Source organism: Nyctereutes procyonoides, unplaced genomic scaffold (genome assembly GCF_905146905.1).
Source record: "Nyctereutes procyonoides isolate TBG_1078 unplaced genomic scaffold, NYPRO_anot_genome, whole genome shotgun sequence".
Taxonomy (NCBI): Eukaryota; Metazoa; Chordata; class Mammalia; order Carnivora; family Canidae; genus Nyctereutes; species Nyctereutes procyonoides.
Window position 1 is genome coordinate 21,123,408 of NW_026575046.1, and position 18,652 is coordinate 21,142,059.

General features: G+C 42.1%; 1 protein-coding gene across 2 annotated transcripts in view; it reads left to right on the forward strand.

Moving 5' to 3' along the window:
- The window catches only part of GHR (growth hormone receptor), a 273,652-nt gene that overhangs the window by 235,693 nt on the left and 19,307 nt on the right, over positions 1-18,652 (forward strand). For both annotated transcript variants that reach the window (XM_055325045.1, XM_055325044.1), the window contains exons 4-6: positions 5,760-5,889; positions 12,709-12,881; positions 18,235-18,413. In XM_055325045.1, coding sequence (XP_055181020.1) covers positions 5,760-5,889; positions 12,709-12,881; positions 18,235-18,413 — 482 coding nt within the window. The remainder of the gene's footprint in view (positions 1-5,759; positions 5,890-12,708; positions 12,882-18,234; positions 18,414-18,652) is intronic.

Sequence of the window (18,652 nt, forward strand, 5' to 3'; positions counted from 1 at the left end):
ACTTCCTTTGTTTTTATATCTGCTTTGTCAAGAATAGAGGATGGAAAAGCCTGTCTGATGAGGGAGGGTAAGAACGTAAGATTACTTCAGTGTGTAACAGCTGCTTGATGTCCTCCCTCTGAGTACTATCTGGAAGATTATCCTCTTCCAAGGAGAGAGCTACTGGGCAGTGAAGAAGGCAGCCAACTTTGGCCAGCTCTGCCAGTCTGACTGGCAAAATCAGCTACGGTCACTGTCAATGGTGACCTGTTGCAACCAGTAGTGCCTCCAGCTCTCTCTGACACTGTCCCTCTATCATTGTAGTTTGTACACACTGCCATTCGATCAACATTTAAAGACTTGAAGAGAGTTTTACTCTCTTCAAGCTTTCTAAATAATAATTTCAGTAGGAATACCATTCTAACTTCTTAATTAATTCCCATTACCAGTTTATAGTCCATCAGAAGTTTAGGCAGGATTAGCTTTTAGACATGCACCATATTTGTATATATTTAAAATATCTCTTTGTTCTCCAGTACTCATGATGAAGCATTATTTTACTCTTCTGAGATGCTAATATTCATATCTTTCCCACACCTCTCAAACTAGACTTGTGGGAGTTTACACATGTCACTTTTTTTTAAGCTCTACACCCAACATGCGACTTGAACTCATGACCCCAAGATCAAGAGTTGCATGCTCTACTGACTGGGTCAGCCAAGCACCCAAACCAAGTGTCACTCTTGATACAAAGCTCTCCTAGAACTGATCAGAGAAACTAATAAGGTGGAAAGCCAACCTTTCAGTACTTGACTTATAACTATTTCTCTACATTATTGGCTCTCAACCTGTGCCACACATTGCAAGCACAGGGGCTTTTAAAAATCATGAAACCCAGCCTGAACCCCAGAGAAATTGACTCAAGTCTCTGGGAGTAGGCCAAGGCATCAGTATTTTTTAAAGCTCTCCTGTTGATTTCAATGTGCAAGTACAATTAGGAAATGCTCTTAGTGGCTTGCCAGCTTACTGATTTCTGAGAACTGAATTAAGAGCGCATCGAGCTTTCATTTTTCCCTTCTGGGAATTTTTTGAGAAGCAAGAAAAAAATTGTCTAACAAAAAAAGCTACTATTTTTTGCTGGTTCTGAGTTTAGGCTTGAAATCACCCAGACCTGTATTTTTAATCCCATCTCTGCTACCTACAGCAGTATAAACACAGGCAACTTACTTCTCTAAACTCCAGCTTTCCACCCATTTCTAAGTGTATATAATGCCCACCTTCTGGAATTATTGTCAGTATTAAAGGAGACAATACATGTAAAATATTGAAGATGATATAATATGGAAGGTGGTGTATGTAACATGGTAATAATAACTAAAAGAAATATGTTATTGTGAGTCAAAATCCTAATTTTCAAAATGAAGACTCCAAAGAGAAAATAAGGATCTGTTGTCAAGATTTTGAATGCTGATCAGAGTTAATACTAACGTTTTTTTCAGAATGTGGGACCCACTTGAATTAGAACATTCGTTTCTCCTAGTGAGAATTAATTTAGGGGCAAGGCAGACTGTCTTGTCAAGTGAAACATTCTTTTCAGAGATGCTGTAAATGGATATTGAACTATACTCTCTCTAGAGGTAGGCTAAAAATCATGAAAGACTAGGAATTATTACTAGTTCAAAAATTATTGTTTGTGGCTCCTCAAAGAGGACCTAAGAAAGCCATTTGTTGTCTTTCTAGTGAAGTATAAAACAAGCTTCTAAGGGCACCTGCGTGGCTCAGTGGTTGAGCATCTGCCTTTGGTCATGTTTCTGGGGTCCTAGGATTGGGATCCCACATCTTCTCCATCTGCCTGTGTCTCTGCCTCTCTCTGTGTGTCTCTCATGAATAAATAAATAAAATCCTAAAAAAATAAAAAAGATTTTCAGATATAATCAGATAGATGCTCATTTTAAGGTTGAGCCAGTACCTCTCAGATTTGGGAAACCTCAATAGGACTGAGAAGCTGAACTTTAGGAATGCCAGCTATTTTTAGCCATAGCAGTAACAGCTAAAGCAGGAGGTGATTGAGAGGGAGTTAAGCAGCCAGCTACACTACAGTTCGTCTTGCCTCCAACAGAGAAGTTATGTACTTTCCACTCACTGTGATGCATTCCATTTGCTAAGAATAGTGTTTTACACCATCGAACACTGCTTTCAAGTTACGGTATATTGGATTCATTTATACTGTCTAAACAGCATTCAGTTGATGTTGTACCCTACCCTTCCTCTAAATTAACCCATCCTCTGGGACCTCTGCTTCACATTTTCTCAGAAGGCTGCTGCAATCAAAATGTCAACAAGGGCTGCGGTCTCACCTGAAGGCTGGACTGTGGAAGGGTCAACTTCCATAGTTGTTGACAAGATTCAGGTTTTTGAGGGTTGTTAGACTGAGGGCCTCATTTTCTTGCTAGTTATTGGTCAGGGGCCACTCTCAGTCCTTTGTCATGTGGTTCTCACCAACACAGAAGTTTACTTCATTGAAACCAACAAGAATGAGAATCTGCTAGCAAGACGGAAGTCTCAGTATTTGTAGCCGAACCCCAGATATGACATCCCCTCAATGCTGCCATATTTTGTAGATTAGATTAGCAAATTATCCAAGGAGATGAAATATAAAATCTTGTAAATAACAGGAAACAGGGATCATTGGGGCCATCTGAGAATCTGTCTGCTATGACACTTAACAGCATATACCCAGACATGAAAGATAAAAAGAAGGAAGGAGAATTGAGTACAAGGAAAGAGAAAGAAAGGAGGAAGGTAGGGAAAGGAGGGTGGGCAGTAAAAAATACATTCAAAAAAAGACAAAAATAGCTTTGCTGCACTATGTCTGTATCAGAGTTCCTGTGTGGGCACATGCTTCATCACATTAGCACCACAACCATAAATTACCTAATATTTAGAATGAGTTGATAATATGGGGCTTTCTATACATCTGGAGCTAAAAGGAAGCAGAATAAACAAGAGCACTAAGTTTAAGCAAGAAAAATGTGTTTCAAATTAATTTTTAAAGTTTTTTCTCTCCAGCTAGCAAAAAAATGTTTTCCTTTTCTGTTTCAAGTTTTTAGGTGGGGTTTACTATTCTTGCTATCATTTGGTAGGCTTGTTGCACAGGGAATAGAAAAATCTGAATGGTGTTTGCTTTTGGTGTTCTCTGGTTGTTTTAGCTTAAATGTCAAAATTATGTTTCAGTTGTGTACATTATTATTAATGGTGGTATACGTCATTTATCATTACAAGTGAAGTTGTATAATAGCTTGAATCCCATCTCTTCCAGCCTCTCTGTTGAGGAGACTGAGGCCCAAATGGCTCGGGAAGATCTTGAACACCAATCTCTGGATTTGTAATCCAGCACATTTCCTCTTTTTAACCGTCCATGCAGGGTAGTCAGAATCTGCAATACTCTCCTCAAACCTGCAGGCATTAAAAATATTTGTGGCTTAAATATGTTTTATTAATTGCTTATTTTCTGGAAGGCTCTGAAAATAACCTTTTCAGTGCTTCAGCTAATAGAAAAAGGAACTTTTCCAGGTACTCTACTGTAAACTAGATGCCTACCTAGCAAAATACACACCTTTTCACTATATTCCTTTGTAGCAGATTATACAGGCCTCTATACTTCAGTGCTATCAGAGAGCTTCGTAAATGCTGACCACCTAGAGAGGACTGGCTATCTACCGTTGGTCCCAAGTAGATCCTATCCATGTCCCGAAACTCTTGCAAATCTCTTAGTTAATACAGTGAAAGGAATATTTCTTACAACAATATGACCATGGAGTTTTATTAAGAAAAACATTCTGGGATGCCTGGGTGGCTCAGTGGTTGAGTGTCTGCCTTCAGCTCAGGGCATGATCCCGGTGTCCAGGATTGAGTCCTGCATCAGGCTCCTTGTGGGAGCTTGCTTCTCCCTCTGCCTGTGTCTCTGCTTCTCTGTGTCTCTCATGAATGAATGAATGAATGAATCAATAAATGAATAAATTTTTTTTTAAAGAAAAAATATTTGTCACCCCCAACATGTGTTCTTAGGGCAAAGGACCTATCTGCAACTCAGAATTTCCTGAAGATTCATTTGCCTGTGCCCATACTATTCGGGGCAGCAAGTGATCTAAAATGAGAATACATTTCCCCATCCTGAGCTTCTTTGCCACATTCATATGGGTATTAGTGGAAGGAGGGTGGGGTCTCCATTTCCAAGCCCCTTATCTTCTTACCCTGCTCATTTTTTCTACATGGGATTCCCTCCTTCCAGCCCCCACTGAAAGGGAAACTCCCCAAGGACCAGAATGTTAGCAGTTTTGTTCCCTGATCTACTCTTAGAAGAGGGCCTGGCATAAAGTAGATGTTTAGTAAGTGTTTGCTGAGTGGATGGCTGAATGAGGGATTTATTGAGAAGGTTTATAATATCCCATTCATTATGATTTTGCTGACAAAGGGAAAGAGAAGCATGTTTTGGTTCAGAACACCAAATACAAACCTGGAACTTGGAATCAGGAATTTTTATGGGTTTGGTTGCATGCTATTTATTTTTAAATTATGTTTCAAAGTATTTATAAAGATACTTTAAAATTAAGAGTCTCCCTATTGCCCAGAGATGAGAGCTTTAGATACGAGAACAAATATATTAAGTTTACATCTAATTGAAGACTAATCATATAAGGAGGGGAAAAAAGAAAAAAGAAACCTGACCATCTCCAAAATTGCATGGAAGTCCGAGAACAATGAGAATCGGTATACAAAAATTGGTTTTGCCTCAGACTTACCTGCTATAGATTTCATAGATGAGAGGCATTTTGGCTAATATCCTAGAATGTAGGAGGCAATCACCACTTCCCGAATTAGAATTGACACATAAGTATGCACAAGTTTTTTAATCATCATCTGCCTAATGGATGTACTGGCTGAATCTTTGAAAAGAATGCACACCTGATAAATTATTGAACACTACTTCTGAAACTAGTGATATGCCATATGTTGGCTAATTGAATTTAAATAATTTTTTTAAAGAATGCAAGCATAAGTGGCTTTTTGTTAAAAAAAAAATCTATAAAATGAAGAAAGGCTCCGTCGTGGATGCTGAGGTGCCATACCACATCCCTTTGTCCCACCTGATGTCAGTGGACGCATCCGTGGCGTATGGTTGCCAACATGCACATTGCGGGGTGCACTTCAGGGGGTGCCTATCCAGGCTCCTCTCAAGTCAGGCAGGATCTTCAGCCCATGTACAGGTGTGCCTTAGAGGTTCATGGGCATGAACACCTTCAGGGCAGCGGTCAAGCAGTGGATGGTGGGAGTTGGCGGATAAACACCCCAGCCTCCACTCCTTCTCTAGGACACACTCTACCCTCTACAGCTTCTCAGAGGGGCCTGTGTGGTGTTGGGCCCTAGTCGGCCACATAGTAACCTGCAAAACAGCACACTTAGCTGTCCTCCCTCCCCCCACTCTCCCTTACCCTCACTTCCAGTTTCTGGGGTCAACCTTCCAAATAAACCTTACATCCAGTTCTGGTTTCTTAAACAGGCCCTAAAAATAATGTCTGAAATAAAGACAAAACAGTTTTCCCCTGAATTCAAGAACTGACAGAGAAATAACTAACATACGATGAGCTTTGAAACTGTGACCTGGGAAAACAGTGTTTCTAAAAGAAACGGTTCTTCTTTACCACTGTAAATATGTGTTTTATTAGGACCATACATTACCCTCTTGATTTCATGCTTTGTCTTTCCTGTTTGTTCTGCAGATTCTTCTGAGAAGCCTAAGTTCACCAAGTGCCGTTCACCTGAACTAGAGACTTTTTCATGCCACTGGACAGATGGGGTTCGTCATGGTCTAAAGAACCCAGGATCCGTACAGCTGTTCTATATTAGAAGGTGCAGCCTTCATGCCTTTCTGACTTTTCCCTCCATGGATTTTCTGATGAAAGCATACTGAGCTGCATGCAGTGATGGACATGGGAATGGTTTATTTTGATGACTTAAATGTATGCATTTATTCAAAAAATATTTAAGTCCTTACTATGTGTTTGGTACTATTTAAGGCACTGGAGGTAGAGCACTGATTACAAAAAAGAGGAAGACCCTAGCCTCATGGGTCTGTCTTTCCAACAGAGGGAGACAGACCATAAAAAATAAAAAATAAATAAATAAAGGCAGTGGGTAACATGGGTTATTAAGAAATGCAAAAACCAGAAAGAGGATAAAAAGTGTCCACACTGTGAATGAGTACATGGGTGTGCATGATAGTGCCTGATGGTGAGTGTGTAAATATGGTGAGCATACGTGGGAAGGTGTGAAAGTGTAGGTGCTAGTGTGAATATGCATGAGTGTGTGAAGTGTGTACACGTGTGTGCGTGCATATGAGAATGTGTAAAAGTGGGTATGTGGATGCACAAGTATGCGAATGTGGAAATGTATGTGAGAGACTGTGTGAAAGTGTGGATAAGTGTAATGAGTGTGTGTGTGCGTGTGTGTGTGTGTGTGTGTGTGTGTACATAGGGAGCTTGGGTGATACTTTAGATGAGATGTTCACAGTGGGCCTTGCTGACATGGTGTTTATAGCAGAGACAGAAGTGAAGTGAGAGAGGGCCACGTGAATATCTAGAGGGAAACTGTTCAAGAGAGGAAGTTGCAAGTGTAAAGGCCCCTGAGGCTGATCTGTTTGAGGAAAACAGGAGGCCCTCATGGATGGCACAAGGTAAAATGTACGGATATGATGTGAGAAGAGGTGAGAAAGTCAGCCAGAGCCAGACAGTGCCAAGCTTTGCTGGCCATGGCTGGGCTTTAAATTGGATTTTATCTGCGGTGGGCTTTTAGAAGACGTGTATATTTTAAAAGACTGAGCTTGGTGTCTATGTAGACAATAGACTATGTTCCTATTAAATTAGTTATACTCAGTAAGGAACTGTAATATTTCTCTATTCCATTTTGACCGGTCATCTTGTAAAATAACAGAGGAAGAGTGAAACAAAATCTCTTAATGTAATCACCATCCAAGTAGTTTATTTCTGACCCCTCCCCTGGAATTATTTCCATTTCTGTTCACTCTTATGTTGTGCCTTTTGGCCTTTTCTAAGTTTTGGGTTCAAACACTTCATCATTTCCTCTTTTCCACCCAACCCCCAGGGAAAGCCTAAGCCAAGGTGCAAGGTTAGCCAGGACCCTCTCTCCCAGAGTGAGAGCGTTCATCAGTCCAAGGCTGATGCCATCCACCCCAGAGAGGAGCGGGAAAAGAAGGGAAGATGAGTGAGCAGCTAAAGACATGGGCTCAGGGCCAACAGAACCATATCTCAGCCGGGTTCTGGCCCTTGCTGAGTGACACCAGGCAAAGTAGTCTGTTCACAACTCAGCCACCTTGTTTGGTAAACAGAGGTAATAGACGTTGTCTCATGGCTTCTTGGTGAGGATTTTGTTAGATGATACATGAAAGACAGCACAGTGCTTGGCACATGTACTCGACAAATGGTGGCTGCTATTATTATATTATTGTTGGTAATCTGGTGATAATTTCAAACAATAATGATACAGAAATCCAGTTCCAGGGCTATAAAAATTACTTTTGATTCTTTCTGGCTGGTGATTATTGGTCTGCTTCTAAGGCCTTTGTTAGCGTAAAACTGGATACTCTACTTACAAATAAATACTTTGAGTTAGCAACCATACTGGCCTTACCTACTTCCCAGGTGTGAGAGAGGTTTCTCAGATGTTCCCCAGAGGGCACACAAATATGACATGCTTGGGCACCAAATGCAGTTTTTTTTTCTCCCTCTCTTCAAGCTGACACAACAGAGAGGGAGGGGTGAAGAGGCTCAGCTGATTTGTGTAAATACATTTGGACAGGAAGCTTATATGTCTAGTAACACCTTTGAATATCTGTCAAATTGACTGTTAAATGGAGAGAGATTTCGAAGGTACAGAGAGCCAGCTCAGTGAGAACAAAATAGGTTATTTGTGTAGACACAATGAACTGAACCAAATAGTTAGGTGACAGAGTCAGGCTCATGTTATGAAAATGAGTTATTACCACCCTAATATTCACCAAATCTGAACTTGAGCAAAATGGGGAGCTCAAGGGTCTGAAGCCCTCACAAATCTATATTTGTTCCTTACTCTCTTCCATCAGGGTCACATGCCTTTGCCCCCAGGCCTCCTCTGCACCTCTGAGGCCTCTCAGCGGCCCTAGTCCAAACCCAGGTTCTGTGCTAATGGAGAGCCCACAGAGAGTGTGACCAGGTGGAGGGCAAATCTCAACATATTTGGAAGGATGTTGTCAGTTGTTGCCCTAGTGGGGTTTGGGATCTCAGGGGGAAACACTGTCAAGTCTTCAAACCCCCCAAGCACAACCTCATGATGAGAGCCAACCCAAACTTGAAAAAATCAGTATTTTATGTTTTCTCTAAAATATATATAATTATTTTGAATATCTAGCCAAAATAGCGTAAGCCTCCAGCCCTGTTGATTGAGGAAGACTAGAATCCAGGGGGCTGGGAGTGTCAGGCCCAGACCATACCAGTAAGTACACAGATATGTTAGCCTTCGCACTGGCCTCGTGCACAAATGCACTTTCTGACTCCTGTCGTTGCGTCTTAGAATTCAGCTCCCACACAAGTCCTAGAACTCTAGAATCACGGCCCCCTCCTCCCTGCCACACAAAGCTGTGGCAGCATTTCGTCCAGAACTGGAGCAGGGGAGACGGGAAGGCTCCAGGAGGGGCCATGCTCGGGGCTTTCAGTTTACCAGCCTGGCCTTGGTAACTAACGCACGAAGAACCCAAAGCTGTCAGGCTGTCAACAGGACAGGCCCAGAGGCAGCTGGCAGAGGGGGCAGCAGGGGCAGAGCAGTCTCTGCCATCCCATGACGCAGGTGCTGCCAGTATGGTCTCATCGCTAGGAGAGGACTCAGCCTGAATGTGAATCGCAGGCACCCAACAGGAGGCTCTGGGGAGATGCTCTGCTCTCACCTCCTCACCCGCAGGTGCCTTATTTTTGAAGAAAGAAGGCTCAGTCCCTGAGGCTGTATCCCCCATTTCTCCCATCCCCCACACCCAACTCCCCTCAACAAATTATCCTGGCCTTTTTTAACAGAAAGTTCATTTTCCATGCAAGGTTCTGGGGGGAGAGTAGAAGGGAGTAAAGGGCACAGTTACTATTTCTTCTTTCTAGAGAAAAGATTGAATTTTAAGCCTAAAATACATGACCTGTACGTAATGAAAACAGTTGTTTTTCGACCGTAAATGATGTTGTTTTTTTAGGACTTTTCTTCCAGTTGCTAGGTGGAAAAGTGTTTGGTTAGAAAGCATTTCTTCTGCTCTTTATTCTGATTTTTACTGATAGTCTTTCTCTCTGTGGACAGTACAGCTTTCCTTCTATTCCACAAGATGGACTAGGAGCAAACCTAGTACACTTAACTCTCAGGGGTATGATAGGAGAAAATAGTGTCCATAAATTGGCTTTGGTCGCCTGCATAGAAATTCAACCTAGGGAAAGTAGGCAAGAGTCCCTATTTTGTGAGCCCGTTTGTCTTTTTGTCTAAATTCAAGAGTTTAAAGATAAGTTTTAAATATTTATTGAAAATAAAATTCAACTTTGGTTAATAAGGGGGAGGGTGTTGGGAGTGTGTTTTGAACTAACTGTTCCTGTGCTTAAGATAAGTGCTTTAAGTTGTTTGCTCTGTGGAACTAATGGATTTGGAATAATCTAAACAAAGTTTTTCATACAGTCCCCAAGGAGGCATGTCAAAGTCGAGAAACCATGAAACATGCAGAGCTAATCTCCCTGTTACAAATCCAGACCCGCTAAGCACTGTACTACATCTTTATATTTTAATACTTTTAGACTATGAACTATACTAAATACATTTTTTGTCTATATTATTATTTAGGAGCCTCATTCCTCTGGGCAATCTTGCTAAACCATTCTCTTTAATTATACTCTTCCTTAGTTTGACAGTCAAGATAAAATAAACTATTCCGTAGGTCAATGACCCACCTATCCCTAATTTTTTCATCCTTTTCCTACTACTCTAAACATACATACACACTCACACACATGTGCATAGATACACACACTATACGCACACATGCATACATACACACGCGCGCGCGCGCGCGCACACACACACACACACATACCACTCGCATTTCCCATCAGGGATGAATCTCCCTCTCATCCAAGGTTATGCAACTTTTAAGAATCTCAACCAGAATTTAAGCTACAGTTCACCAGCCATGTTAATCCCAAGTTCTTTCCAACAGCTGATGGGCAACTGTCTCAAGGACCCCCCTCACGCCACATTAAGTTTCCTCCCAGTGCCAAACAGACCAGCCTGAGAAACAGCTGTAGAGAAGGAAACATGTGTGGTCGGCATCTCCTCACCCCTCCTTCCAGTCCCTGCCTTGCCTACAGCCTGTGGTGCCCTTGTCATTCATCGCTACCCAGCACCCGTCCCCTAGAGGGATGCTCACAGACCTGCACTGTCTGCCTACCAGCCCCAAGCACCTCAGCCTTTACAGGGTCACTTCTACCTTCTTCTCCCTCAGCCACAGACCACCTGGCTTTATGTCTTCTTGACTCATAAACCTTCTCAGCTGGCACCTCATGAATAGTAAGCAGATAATTAAGTGTTCTGCCCAAGTAGCAATTCTAACTTGTTTTCCCATTTATTCCATTGCCTTGTGTTCCCCTTACCAGACTCATGCCCGCACTTCCAGACCTCAGTGCCTTTGACTACTCTGTTCCCTCCTTCCTTCCCCTATTGCCATGTATTAAACTTTAACCCATCTGCAAAGATTGTTAGAAACACCACCACTACATTGAAGCCTTCCATGAACAGCTAGAACATTCCCTCTTCTGAACTTTTGGCACTATTTGTGAGCACAAACCCACACTGCTTTGCAATACTGTGTTTTAGTCCTTCCTCCGAGGCAGGACCAATTCCTTAGACACACATGCATCCTGCATAATGTCCAGCACAGTGTTTTACATATATAATCAGTGCTTATTAAATATGAATGGAATGAATACAGGAGATAAAAAATGTACTCAGATGATAATTTTTGAGTCTCCTTCTAGCCTGAAGTTACAAACAAAATCTAATCATTTTATCCACACAGCGGTAGTCCCAGATATAATGCTTCATTTTAAAAGATTTTATTTATTTATTCATGAGAGCCAGAGAGACAGAGGGGCAGAGACATAGGCAGAAGGAGAAGTAGGCTCCCAGCTGAACGGGAGCCTGCTGTGGGACTCGATCCCAGGACCCTGAGATCACGACCTGAGCCAAAGGCAGATGCCTAACTAACTGAGCCACCTGGCTGCCCCAGATGTAATGCTTCTATAGTACTTGTATAGCCGGCACCCAAAGATACGTGCTGGACTCATTCAGTCAGTCAGTCAGAGAGATGGGACTTTGGAGAGCTGGGTCACATTCTAACACATGTTTCTGCGTTCTTGCAGGGGTGGACAATCCTTGATTGCTCTGCATTTTTGTTCAGGTTCTTATTGGCAGCTAACCAGAGATTTTCCTTTCCCAAAACTCTGCTTCCTTCCACAGTAAACTTCCTGGTATCTCTTTCCCATTCAGCTAATCCTGATGGTGTTTTAAGTCATCTGGGTAAATGATGCTTTCTGTAGAGTGGGATAGAGATGAAAAACTGTATGGCAGAATGTAAATATGGAGATGTGGCTTCTCTGATTTCTTCAGTATTCTCCACGCATCCATCTTTCCTCCATGATTTGTTTTGTTTGTTTGTTTTTAATCTGAGCCAAGATCTGGGAAAACATGAGCTTGTTTTCTGTAGAGCAAAGACAAAAGGAACAGATAGGCAAACACACTGATTCAATTTAGCTCATTTTCATTTCCGTTTTTTTATATTATAAGTAAATGTCCATTCTACTTATAAAATAGAAAAAATTACTTTCTGAGTTTGGAAAAAAATTTTTAATTTCTGGGCTCATGACCTTTTGTCTCTTTTAAGGGTGAGGAGAAAAAGGCTAGGATTCCTATGCTTCATAAATATCACCTAGAAGTCCAGTGTGTTTACAGTGTTCTCATGGCTCTTCATATAATTAGGGAAGAAACCAAAAATATGGGAAGGAGTTCAAGGCATCAGGAAAACTCCCCCAAGCATAAGACAGCCTGGGGATATGGACACAGGGTTCAGCGGTTCAGAGTAGGGTGGTAGCCAGTTCTTTACCGTAAGGCCATTCAAACCTCAGTGTCACTCAGCCTGAAGAACACACCAGTGTGCCTCCTCAGTGTCCTACACCATGAGTTGGGAAAATATCCAGGTCCAAAGAATGGGACTTTGGAACTCTTTATAGTTTGGGCGCTGACCCTCTGCAGTGTTTTAGTAAAGGAACATTTTAAACCTCCCTAAGCCTCAGAGCCCTCATCTGTAAAATGTGGATAATGAAGTGCCTACCCACAAATTACTTAATTTAGGAGCTGGTGCATCATAAGCAGTTGATGAATGGGTGCTTTTACTATAGTAAAAGTACCAATAGCCCTGTCCGTCTGCAGACCCTGTGGGTGAGTCCACAGATGTGATACTTCTTGGAAACAATGCTGCTGAAAGACTTGGTTGTAAAATATTTGTGTTCCAACTTATTGAATCTGACTCTCAGGCACCTCACATTGACTTAAACCATGGCATAATTTTTGGAACAATTCATCTTTTTTTACCCTTCATTTCAGGAGCACGCAAGAATGGACTCAAGAGTGGAAAGAATGCCCCGATTATGTCTCTGCCGGAGAAAACAGCTGTTACTTTAATTCATCTTATACCTCCATTTGGATACCCTACTGTATCAAGCTAACCAGCAATGGTGGTACGGTGGATCAAAAGTGTTTCTCTGTTGAGGAAATAGGTAAATCACAGGTTTGTGTTTTACTTGACACGGCTTTAGATTAAATAAGCAGGGAAGCCTCAATGTCCACGTGGATTCAAGTAGGAAGACTTTGTCATTGTAAGTTAGGTGAACGGAGGTCTACTTTACAGGGCATGAGGTCAGCCAGTGAACAAGAGGGAGAAGGCAGGGGAACATAAGTTGGCTCTAACACAAAACAACCTGACAGTAAACGTTGTCAGGAAAAGAATGGGAACTGTGCAGTCTTTTACTTGAGGAGGTCTTTCAAGATGGATTGTGTTCTTGGGTGCCACCACAAGAGACAAACTCACCATACTCCTAAGATTCTTTCTTCCCTAATTATTCAATATGATTACTATATTCAGATTTGAAATATGTTGACCTTTGATCCCTATCATCACTATAATAAGAGCCTAGGTTTTATCACAAAGCATAATATTTCTGGAACTTTATATTTACAAAACAGCCCCAAATCAGTTTAAAGACATGTTTATAAGATCTCAAGACAAACATTGGATATAATCAGAGCTCAATGAACCAAATGAAAGATCTAGACAGATTATCACTTGCCCATCAGAAGAACACAAGGGGAAATAAAACAAAACAAACAACTGTAACTGGAATATTTATGTTTATACTATAATATAGTAAACAGCAAAATCTAAGGAATCAAAGGACTATGAGTAGCTGATATGGTGCCTCAGAATCTATCCATAAAGGCTCATCTGTTATAGAAATTGCTTGGAGTTTCTCTGAGACGTTCTGTCCTTAGACGCCTGTGTGTGGTTTCCCAGGCATCAGTGGACTAGAAGAGGCTAAGAGAATGTGGCTAGAAGCTGCAGGCAGAAACGAGTAAATCTGATACCCTGTCAGGGAGAAGAACAAGCAGAAATGAGAACCCAACTACATAACTTGGAGAGACTATTTATCATAAGCCGCAATATCAATAGACATAGCCCTTGGGTAGCTAACCAGGTAGTAGTAAGAATATTAGGTCCAGACCCATGGTTCTAACCCCGTCCCTGCCAATACCTAGCCCCACTCATTTCCATGGTTGACTTTCACTGAGGGCCTGCCATGCCTTGAACCCTGTACTCGGTGTGGTGGCTACAGAATCAGTAAGCTATGGTCAAGGAGGGGAGTCAGGTGTGTCAAATAAATAACTGAAGTCAAATGGTTTAGGTGCTGGACTCGAGGTGTGTGGAGGGCATAGTAAGCCAAGGCAGTGGCCGAAGGTACAACGATTAGCTGGGCATGAGGGAGGGGCAAGGAATGCCCAGAAATTGTGGCAGTTCAGTTACTCCTTGGGGCATCAGTGGGAGTTAGTTGCCAGATATACAAGATGGACTGAGTCTTCCAACAGTGACTAAGTTCCAGAAGTGATAAATGGCACAGAATGTTGAAGGACTGGGAGCAGTTAGGCCGGCCTGACTGATCAGACAGAGAAGTCCCAAGTGGCCTTGTGAACCCCACAAAGGAAGTTAGACTTTAAATGACTGCCAAGAGGTGCATTTGAGATGTTTAAGGAGGGAAATGCCCTGGGGATAATATTAGCTGACTAACACTTACAAAGCCCTCACCTATGGGTCGGGTATAATAACTCTGTGAGAGAGGTCCTATTATAATCTCCATGTCACAGATGACAACATTGAGGCTGAGGGCATTTAAAGGCTAATTCAAGGTCTGTCAGCTAGTAGGTGGAGCAGAGATTGGAACCTAGGCAGCACAGCTCCAGAGTCTGCACTCTTAATCTCAAACTTATCCAGTGCCACCTGTTGTGTTACTAAATGTCTCGGGGAAATCCATCCTGCCACTGTGTAGAGGGTAGATTGGAGTCACACAGAGTAGAGAGAGAGAGGTTAGAACACTTTGTGATCGTCTTTATGATAATTAAGGCAAAAGATAATTAAGGCAAAAGATGGTGATAGGCAGATACAACCATAGCAGGGAGGGAGTTTGCTGGGAGGGGGAGACAGCAAGGAACAAGGTGAGCCTAATAGATCTTAAGACAACCATAAACCTCAGCTTCGTCACGTGTTATATGAGTACTCTCCTACTATCTCACAGGGCTCATCTTTGGATTTAAAGTCCTGTATTGTTAGACACTTGTTGTTCATTCATTCATTCAGCAAATATTTACTGAGTCCCTTCCTTGAGCCAAGTACATTTCTAGGTGCCAGGAGCAGAAAACGTCTGCCCTTGTGGGATTTTATCCCAGCGAAGCTGGAGAAAGACAATGCAATGAAGAAAAATAACATAGGGAGGGAGAAGAGGAGTGCAGGAGAGGTTGCTATTTTATTAGAGTTATCAGAGCTGTCTTTGCTGAGTAAAGAAAAACATGAGAGAACAACATTCCAGCAAGAGGGCACAGCAAGGGCAAAGCTCCCACAGTGGGAGCATGCCCTTGCTCGCTTGAGGAACAGCATGGTGGAGAGAGGAGCTAGCACAGAGTGAGCAAGGAGGGGCATGTGACAGGCCACATCTGAGAGATCCGTGAGCCAAACTACAGCACCAGTGAAGCCATTGGATGATTCTGGCTTTTACCTGGAGTGACATTGGAAGCCTTTGGAGGGTTTTATTTTTTTTTTTAAATCTTTTTTTTAAAGATTTTATTTATTCATTCATGATAGTCACAGAGAGAGAGAGAGGCAGAGACACAGGCAGAGGGAGAAGCAGGCTCCATGCAGGGAGCCCGACGTGGGATTCGATCCTGGGTCTCCAGGATCGTGCCCCGGGCCAAAGGCAGGCACTAAACCGCTGCGCCACCCAGGGATCCCCCTTTGGAGGGTTTTAAATGAGCGATGTGCTCTAACACAAGTGTGAAAATAACTACTGTGACAAATATTATACGGATTATATTGAGAACAGACTAAAGCAGGACAAAGACCACAGGAGGACCACTTAGGAGGCTAACGCAGCAATACGCAAAAAAGCATAATGGTGGTACTGGGTTGTGGAGGTGCAGATGGTGAAGAGCAGTTGGACTCTGCGACCATCTCCAAAGTACAGCTGAGAGGTCCCTGGGTGGCTCGGTCTGTTAAGTGGCTGCCTTTGGCTCAGGTCATGGTCCCAGGGTCCTCGGATCAAGCCTTGCATTGGGCTTCCATCTTGGCAAAGAGTCTGCTTCTCTTTCTTCCTCTGCCCCTCCCTTCCTTGCTTGTTCTCTCTCCCTCTCTCTCTCTCTCTCTCTCTCTCAATAAATAAATAAATAAATAAATAAATAAATAAATAAATAAATCTTTAAAAAACAACGTACAGCTGACAGAATGTGGAGGTGGTGAGAAAAAGATGAGTCAAGGAAGAGCTCACTAATTTCATCCTGAGCAACTGGAGGAATGGAGGTGCCATTAACAGAGAGAGGGAAAGTGACAGAGGAGCACATTCTGGGGAGGGACCAGGGGCTGCCTGGGGATGTAGTTGGTCTCAGGTGCTTTTCCAGCATCTCAGAGGAGCTGTTGCATACAGCATGTAACAATATGCACAGAGGTAAGGGGGAGGTTACTATGCTTCTAACAGTGGTACAAGCCATCTCAAAAAGGACCATGTTCCCTATTTTCTATTTAAAATAGAAAGGGGGGTCCCTGGGTGGCGCAGCGGTTTGGCGCCTGCCTTTGGCCCGGGGCGCAATCCTGGAGGCCCGGGATCCAGTCCCACATCGGGCTCCCGGTGCATGGAGCCTGCTTCTCCCTCTGCCTGTGTCTCTGCCTCTCTCTCTCTCTGTGACTATCCTAAGTAAATAAAAATAAAAATAAAATAAAGTAGAAAGGGGAGTTTTTAAGGTGAAACATGAGTAATAAGTTGAAATTTTCCCATCAAAAACATGTATATATTTTGGTCTTTTAAAGAGTTAAGCTTCAGTTATCAGAATTCCTCAGTCCCCAACAAATCCAGAAGGGTGAAGCATTACTGTCATTACTGTAGCCATATGCAGCCCAACTATTTTTGCAAATCCCTCTAATTTAAATCTAAAATTTGGTCATTATTAGTCATATTTGGATTGTCTATTTTTTTTAAAGTTGGCCCCTCTGCAGGGGCCAATATCATGCTCCTTCACACTAAGGTCTGTCTGAAGTCTGATTGAATGCAAGCGCTTCCTCCTTTGGCCACCAGATTTTAACAGCCAGTTATGGCTCCTCACACTTATATTTATAGGCTTTTGTCTGGTCAACCCTAGGGGTCCAGACTTTGCAACCCTCTGGGTGACCTACAAACAGTAGAAAAGAAAGTAAATTTTGGGACACCTGCTGGCTCGGCAGTTGAGCATCTGTCTTTGGCTTAGGGCGTGATCCTGGAGTCCCGGGATAGAGTCCCACATGGGCCTTCCTGCATGGAGCCTGCTTTTCCCTCTGCCTATGTCTCTGCCTCTCTCTCTCTCTCTCTCTCTCTCTCTGTGTGTGTGTGTGTGTGTGTGTCTCATGAATAAATAAATAAAATCTTAAAAAAAAAAAGTAAGTAAATTTTACTTTGTATCTGCAAGTGATTTTTGAAAACCTCAGTACTAAGACCTAAAGGGCAATAATATATCAGGAACTATCCAGAATGTAAATTTAGGTATAGTTCCTAGCTTTGGAATACATATTTCTCTTCATCAATCTTTGGTAAATTGTGGTCTTTGCAGTCCTAATAAGCAGAATGCAGCTGATTTACCAGAGAATGTACAGTTTGTCAATAGAAACCAAGCAAAACACTATTTCAGATTCTTCACATAACAGTTAAGTAAGAGACAGAAAACCCTGACTCATCACCATTTGAGAGAAGAGTACAGTGCCTTCCTTCTTATGTCTGAAAAAAAAATCACCACATGTGGCTAGGAAGACATCATGCTAAGGAGCATCAGCAGAGTGTTTGGTGGGATTATTCTAGTAGCAATACAGAAATTAATAAGACAAGATTTTTGTCCTAGGTAATAAACAATTTGGAATAAAAAGGATTTATCTATCCCTAGTTCCAAAATAGCCACGTGTTCAAATACTCTAGGTCTTTCTGGTTCTGTTCCTTCAGTTTCGAGTTACAATGAATTCCTGTGCCAAAATCCCAAAGCATTAATCCTATCAGGGCTAAAAGATATTTAAGACATGGGCCCCAAGAAGAATTTTAGATCAGATTTTTAAACTTGAAAAGGAATTTTATAGGAGCTTTTGGTCTTCAAGGTCATAAACAGATCATACTCCAGCCAAAAAAAAAAAATTGTATTCTCTACTACAATGAGAGCATAATAAGAATATTGGAAGAATTAAGAGTGTGGATAAGAAAAATGCATAAAGTAATTGGTCTCTTCTGAAGAAAGCTCTCCGTTAAATCAAGCTGTACCTGTCTGTCTCTCTGTGCACTAACTCTCTGTTGAAATGCACAGTGCAACCAGACCCACCCATCGGCCTCAACTGGACTTTACTGAACATCAGTTTAACGGGAATCCATGCAGATATCCAAGTGAGATGGGAACCACCACCCAATGCGGATGTTCAGAAGGGATGGATAGTCCTCCAGTATGAACTACAATACAAAGAAGTTAATGAGTCCCAGTGGAAAATGGTAAGATATCATTACACAGCACGGTCAAAAATACTTTGACTTTTCTTCTCTTTATACCAACAACACCTCTCTCATTTGCAGTCAGACTTCCTTTTGACCTAATTCCACATGCCCATGCTGTATATACACTCCTTATTTCTTTATTTGAGGAAAACAGATAAAAGCAGTAAAATATCTGGGAATTCTGTCCAAGGACAGATGCTTCCGTGAAGCTTATATGGAAGTGTAAGGAAGGAAAG